The 7,663-nt window shown below is 33.9% G+C and overlaps 1 protein-coding gene across 1 annotated transcript; it reads right to left on the bottom strand.

Moving 5' to 3' along the window:
• Window positions 1–2,848: 2,848 nt before the first annotated feature.
• Window positions 2,849–4,622, bottom strand: LOC132107394 (adhesion G-protein coupled receptor F1-like). The gene is made up of 3 exons (XM_059513612.1): window positions 4,617–4,622; window positions 3,033–4,355; window positions 2,849–2,896 (listed from the first exon to the last, which is right to left on the bottom strand). The coding sequence occupies exons 1-3, from the start codon at window positions 4,620–4,622 to the stop codon at window positions 2,849–2,851; spliced, it is 1,377 nt and encodes a 458-aa protein (XP_059369595.1).
• Between the last annotated feature and the right edge of the window lie 3,041 nt (window positions 4,623–7,663).

Raw genomic sequence — 7,663 nt, 5'->3', positions numbered from 1 at the left:
CTGTTCCTGAGTGCTGGTGTGACAGAGAACACTCCTATGACGTCTCCCAGATGGTGTGTTTTATCAGGGGTGAAGACTTGGAGAGATAAACTATCTGTGCTATCTGTAAGCTGTAACAATGACAAATCTACTGACTGACAGCATTCTTATTTCAAAACTATTTTACTTAGATAAAAAGACCACAATTTATTTTAATGATGTTTTTTGTATGTTAGTTTTTGTTTAAACTGGCATGCATTTTGCGTGTTACCTATGGTTAGGATACATTATTTTTATATTCATATATTTCACAGAAGATGTTAAATAATAACAAATCATCTGATCAGATAACAGCGCACAATTTGGATTACACCCAACGACATGCCAACTCACAAGCAAACACTTTACAAAGCCAAACAAAACAGAACACAATTCTTAAGCTAAACCTGCAAGATACATTATATTATATTGGAGACAGTTATCAGTCAATAATACAGAAAATGTATTTCGTTAAGTGTTATGACAATGCCAACTTTTGACAAAAGATATTCAAATAACACTGGAAAGGAAACATGATCTGATTTATCTCTAGCGTCAGCTCTGTGAAACCCTGTCTGCTATGAACTTAAGCCTACTCTGCTTTGTTCAACATTTCAACTGTTCTTCCATGCAGGCCATTATTATGGAATGATATTTATAAAAGAAGACTCACAGGCAGTCATCAGCATTAGCTTTATGAGACCTGTGTGTTCCACGGTTCTTTCTTCTTAATCAACAACACATTTAAGCCCAAACTACCTCTAAAGGAAAACAAATCAAAATGGCATGACGAGGGTGTAGCTGCCCCCTTTCTGTCCACTCAGAGCTACGTAACAGTGAATGTATGATATGATATCCTGATCCATAAACTAAATACTCATTCACAACCCCTGTGATTTTACATCCTGTACTTTTTTCCTATAGTTACTCGGCTGAACATTTGATAAATATTTTAAATCTGTACAGTACTTAATTTTTGAATGAGGTTATTTCACAATTTAGTTTCAACTATTTTTGTTTGACTATTTTATGTTTAAACGGCATATTCAGGAACTGAATAAAAACAGCTACTTGAGTAAATGTAATATGAATTGGCATTTAATTATTGGTGATGAAGTAACATTTAGAAACTTTGGAAACATTTAGAATAAAGACAAGGGAAAAAAACGTATGTAAATGTCTGATATAAAACAAAAGTGAAACAGAAAACACTTCTTGAGTTGTATTACTGGAGAAGTAGGCATACAAATACAAAGTCCACACCCTGCATTCACAACATATATACACATTAAACAAGTAGCCTTATTTTTAGCCTAATCCTATCAGTAAACACTCTCAAAAAACAAAATGTACAAAGCTGTGGTACCCTAAGGTACAAAAGCTAAATGAGACATATTTTGGCCATTCTTATTTTCCCACATGATACATTACTACTTTAAAAATACATTTTAATACATTTTGAAAGGGTACTGCCCCAGTGAAAGTTTTGTACCGTAATGTCTGAGAGAGTAGAAACATTTCCTCAACAAAAAAAAAAGAAAAAACAAACTGCATTGGAGAAAACACTTTGTGAGTGTCTTTTAGTCGTTCAAAACAGCATATGAGCCCCTGGAGCCGTCTGAAGATGTAATTGCTGAGGAAGGGTTGGCTTCTGACACATTGTACACATCTGCAAATAGTTAAATGTATATTACTGACAGAACTGTCCACTGTCTTAATGTAACAAGTGTTTAACCAAATTATAGATAGAGCTTATGCATTATAATAATATACATATTGAGATGAATAATACATATTCATTTTTTTTAGTTATTTACGTACTCCTCCGCCACCGCAAGAAAGGCAGTCCAGATGTGGATGATATCCCTGCACTGGTGTGCTGCAAGGAGATATGAGTCAAAGTAAATCACAAAGAGCCAAAGTAAAGTAAACATTTATGTTATGTTATAAAATGCCATTTACATTGGTACGGTTAGAAGTGAGTTTCTGTAGCAACATCTTTCCTGGTAGTGACTCACGAACCTGCAATTAAAAATCTCTAGTTAACTTATAGAATTTTTTTTTTACAGTTTCTTAAATGTCTGTCTATTATACACAACAGTTGATTCTGATTTTTCAATCATGCCACCCAGCGGTCAGATATTTTCTAATATTCAGTCATCCTTGGCAATGCTTTATATGATACTTCTGCCCCTATCCAGAAACTTTCCTGCCAGTCACTCCTTCTCGCTACACCCATTGTGTCTGACATGTATTCTCACTGAAAGGACCCAACTTGGAAATCTGCAGCTCTAACAAAATTTTAAGTCTCTTAATTACCACTGTGGTTCAAGTTCAAATCATGTAAGAAATGTCATATTTTAAACTTGAACGCACATGAACATAACTTTCAGTGTAAATTGCTGATGAAATATTTGCAGGGGAGATGTTTCTTTGGTCAGTCTAAGCCTGGGGTGGCCAGCTTTGGTCATTTTGCTTTTGGAGATCTGCTTCAACCCTAATCAAACAGACTTGAGCATATCAATTAAGGTCTAAGGTTTACTAGAAAGCTACAGGCCAAGTGAGTTTTTATCAAGGTTGGAGCAAGACTCAAAAAGGACATTATATTCTTTGCAAAAGCTTAAACTCCACTCAGCATTTCATATCAGTGGTGGGCAGCTGTGTATTAAGCAGAATAAAAACAGTTTAAATAAACGTGAAATGTGAATATTTATGGCTTAAGGAATATACATTAATACAGTCTGTCTATAATGCCGGATCTTTAGGTTAAATACAACATTAAATGTTAAATTGCATTCCTTAAGCTCTTTACAAAGCAAGTGAAGTAAACTCATACCTTGCTGTCTAAAAGTGTTCCAAACACCAAAATAAAGAATCCCTAATAAAGAACACAATTACAAATACATGAAATTCATAAGACCATGGACATTTATAATAATTCAATGTACGTTATATATATGAAATTGCAATAATAAAATACAATTATCTTACTATAAAATTGAAATTATTAATACCTGCAGAGAATTAAGGAGTGCAAACACCACATGAATGCCTAATTCCTGTGACACCATGGTTCCAATTCCAAATCCCCATGTAAGACCAAAGATAGGAGTCAAAATGGCCACACATCTGGCAATGACCACCAGGGCATGTTTCTCATCTGGTTGAGTTGTGGCACCAACTCCTCTCCTCAACATCTTATACAGAACCACAATCAAAACCACGAGGTTTATGGCTACAATAGTGAGAGCTGGAACCACAAATGCCAGAAGGGCCTTTGATTCATACCAGTTCAACCAGCATGCATTTCTTTTGGAAACATAATTTTGAGGTCCAGCTGTTGATGCAACCGTAATTGTCGCTATGAGCAAAGGTGCACCATAACCGACTATGAAGGCAATGGCCATCATTTTAGCCCTTGACATTTGAGACAAGACCATGACTGTACGGTAAAAGAGCAACAGCGCTGATATTAACATCCAGAAGAAAAGAGCCAGGTAAAAGAAGTGCATGAAGAAAACCACTGGACTGCAGCGACCCACTGAGGTTGGCTGCTCACTTTCTGCGACTGCGGCTCCAATGATAAAACAGACGTTTGCTATCAGCAGAGACACGGCAATGTTGACTATGGAGACATGTCGCATGTAGGATGTGTCATTTCTTGTCATTGACCTCCACACAATAGTCTCAATAATCAGGCATATAATCAAGCTGGCCATCGAAATAGCTACGCCAATGTAAGTTATATAGGCTAAGGCTGTGTTATCAATGGAAAACGGTGACATTAGGATTGAAAAAGAGGTTGTGTGGTTGCATTCACATGTAATGTTGCCAATGTTGTTCCGCTTTACTTCACATCCAGTGGAATCCCAACTGTTGAGATTGAAATTCCAAAAGACACACTGAGGATTTCCCAAAGACTGATAAGTAATGTCATATGTAAAAGAAATGTTGTTAAGAGTCTCATTAACTTTAACAACAACCACATCTCCATTGATTCTCACATCTGATTCCCTGCTGTCATTACCACCGTGTGTAGGTAAGACGTTGTCAAGAGTCGTGAAGATTATGATGGTTATGATAGTCATCTGAGGAACCTGTGGTATCACAATCTCCGTAGATGAGTTCGACAGGCTTGATGTTAAAGTGAAGGAATTATTAACTGTTTTTCTTGTTAGCTGAATGGATATTTCAAAAATATTAAAATCTTCTGTGAGATGTTCACTTATATCCTCAATAGCCTGCAGAAGTTTAATGCTGGTGTTGTTTTTGGTCAGTTTGCTCCATGTGTTAATGGCATTATCTGATACAATAATATCCACTGTTTTTAGGAAATCCTGAAAGTTGAAAAAAAAAATGATGATGAAATTTGTCCCACAAAATGTGGAATAAACTGCACTATAATATACAGTATTATACTATGCTACAATCAACAGATGTAAATAATGAAAATAAAGAGAATGGCTGTTGTTGGCTGTTGAGTAAAAGTACAGATACGTTACAGCGAAATTTATTCCAAGTTACAAGTCACCAATACCAATACAACTTGAGTAAAAGATAACACCTTGTTAAATTCCATTTAAAAGTAAAATACATACCTTCATTACTGGTTTATTGATAACAACTGATTGTGACAAATCAGCGATTTTAGAGAGTATATCCACAATTGCTTGGACAGTAGCAGGAGACTGGATTACACTAATATTTTGCTGTTGTGTGGCAACACTGAGGTTAGCCATAAACACTGGAATCTCCACCACAAGCAAGGACTAAATTGTAAAGTACAAAAATGTTAGAAGGTATTAGAAACATTTAAAATGCACAGGTGATATATACATAAGTATATACATGATCAATAGATTACCTCAACTGTACTTGTAAGTGTGTTGATAACTTCTACAACACAGTTGTCCTCTATTGGTTTCCAAGAACGTGATCCACATTTGTAAGTTATGGTGCCTTTCAGGCCAGTTCCACAGACTCCTGTCCTCACATCATTTGTTTTGCCCACTCCAATTTCACCATTTTGACACAAATCATCTGATGAAGCAGCTGATTAAAATAAGGAAATTAGATTTTTCTCAAAATATCATATTTTGAAAATTTTGGTAATAAATGTTGACATAAAACTAATTCATATCAATAAATACATTCAATATAATACTGTTCAATAACAATCACAATTCATATACCTCATTCAAAACCAACATTTTTTTTTCTTTTTTTTACTGTTTACTAAAATTAACAAAACAAATGAGAGAGCTGAAATAATGGTATCTAACTGCACAAGAGTTGGATAAAAGCACTTTAATGTGGAAAAGAATAAGAAACTGAAGGCATACGTGCTGTGATTGTCCTAACTGTAACACTGCTCTGGCTATATCCATAGATCAGTAGTTGTGGCAGATCCCTGAGACGACATGTAAAGATTTCCTCTGCACAATTTCCATTTTGCATTGTATGGTTGTATGTGATACTGTCATTTCCTGATCGGGTAAAACAAAAGAAATGTATGAAAAGCATTATATATATATATATATATATATATATATATATATATATATATATATATAAACTCTAGAACAAAAAATTTTTTGTCGAACCTGACACTAATACTTTTTCATCCTGGACCCACTCAATATTGTAGCCAACATCAACAGAACATTTCAGTTGGAAAGTGCTGCCATCACAGAGAAAATAGTGGTCCTTTTCACCCACATTAATAATGGGCTGTTTTTTAATAGCAATGTTTTGCCATTGAACATACGGTACATTGCCTTGTATGATGCATAAGTATTGACCTGCATGTAGAGGGAAAAAGGCAAAAAAAGAGAAGAAAAATCAAAGATTTTTTTTTTCATTTTATAAAACAAACCCACTACTTTCAATTTAAGGAACATTTATATTAAGATTCATACTTACTAATTATGTATAGATTTATTTGCTCTCAAAATAATACTAATACAGTGTATAATAATACAGTTGTAGGTTAATTTTCATTGGTTGATTGGTGCATCACCATGCCATATATGGTTTAAAAAACATGGTTCTTTAAAGTTTTTTTATGCCTAGTAACAGTTTTATTTGGGTTCATATCAGCCTGAAAAAAATGTCACCTCTATTACACCTCTCACTATTGATTTCCTGGAGTTCACAGAAATTTCAAAAAAAAAAAAAAAAAAAAAAAAAAAATATTTTGCAATTTGCAGAGAAGTTTTTATGCTCACTTGACGTGGATTTTGACTAGTGTGAAAAAGTGTTAATGCAAATAAGGGGAGATGGAAATGCATTTTGCGAATAAATTCCTCCATCTACATCAAAAAAGTCATGTAACTTTACGCTATGGGACAGCATTACCTGACAAACCAGCAAACCAATCTTAAACCAGCAAACCAAAACTTAAAAATTATTTTTATAATTGCCTCCCATAATATCTTAAATGACTGTGTTTATTAATTATGGATTTGAAGGCATCATAGAAGATTGTGAAGATACTTCACTGGAAATAGACATTCAAAGATAAAAGTATCTAAATGGCACAACATGTTGTTGTTGTTGTTGTTTAGTCTAAAACCATAATAGAGGTGACAACATATGACAAGACCAGACCAGTATTGTTACAAACCAGAGAAGCCTAATATGATACTGTTTAGAACTTAAGAGTGCATATTGTATGCTATAGTATATCAATACTGATACACCAAACACTTAAATATAGTAGACATTACAAAAAAAATAATAAAAAAAACAACTCATGTCACTCACCACTGTCATTTTTAGTAGCATTTATTACAGTGAGAGTTCTGTTGTCATTTGAAATTAAGTATCTTGTGTTGTCTAGTGCAGTATCATTTTTCACTATCCATTTTATTTGTCCTTTTAAAAAGCCTGGCTGTTCACATTTCAGATCCACCTTTTGCAGAGGATATAACTGATCTGTTGTCAGGACCCTTTGACCTGTAAATAAAACCATACAGCTCAAATAACCCAATAGTAAACAAAAAATAAATAAATAAATATGTTGATCATTAGATTTGGCACTGACTACCCTTACCACTCAGAGTAAAAGCATCATTAGCTAAAGATAATCCTTGGCTTCTTAGAAATTCCAAAACCTGTGTGTTTGCTGATTCAAAATCAAGTGTGTTGGATGTTGCATTTATTGTGTAGTCTGCTATAACACTACCAGGCCTAGAGTGAAACACAAACCCCATCAGTGTGAAGACTCTGTATAAACATTATATTTGTTTGAAAAAGTGTGAATAAATGGAAAAGTTTTGCCAAAAAAAAAAATCAATTGTAAATCATACCTGAAACCAGTGACTTTAGCAGAACCAACACTATAGCCAGTTAACTTATTAGAATAACTTGTGTCAATCTGTAAAAAGCAAAATGAGTACTTGACAATGTTATAGAATATAAATGTTGATTGTATTTATAGGATTTAAACAATATATTCACAAATCAACAAATTACACAAATAATATATTTCTTTAAAATATGAAACATGTAATACTCACTGCTGACTCAATTTGTCCAGATAAATCTTTGTAGGTCTTGCCATTACGGTCGGTAAGACTGATGTCAAATGACTCAACAAATACTTTCATTGACATTACAATAACTGTAAAATGAGTGAACATTT

The sequence above is a fragment of the Carassius carassius genome, chromosome 27 (genome assembly GCF_963082965.1).
Source record: "Carassius carassius chromosome 27, fCarCar2.1, whole genome shotgun sequence".
In the NCBI taxonomy this organism is placed as follows: Eukaryota; Metazoa; Chordata; class Actinopteri; order Cypriniformes; family Cyprinidae; genus Carassius; species Carassius carassius.
The sequence above is the reverse complement of the archived record's forward strand: the minus strand, read 5'-3'. Positions and strand labels throughout refer to the sequence as shown.

Coding starts and splice junctions, on each gene's coding strand:
- LOC132107394 (XM_059513612.1), bottom strand. Junction 2,897..3,032: donor CACTCCTTAATTCTCTGCAG/GTATTAATAATT, acceptor GTTCTTTATTAG/GGATTCTTTATTTTGGTGTT.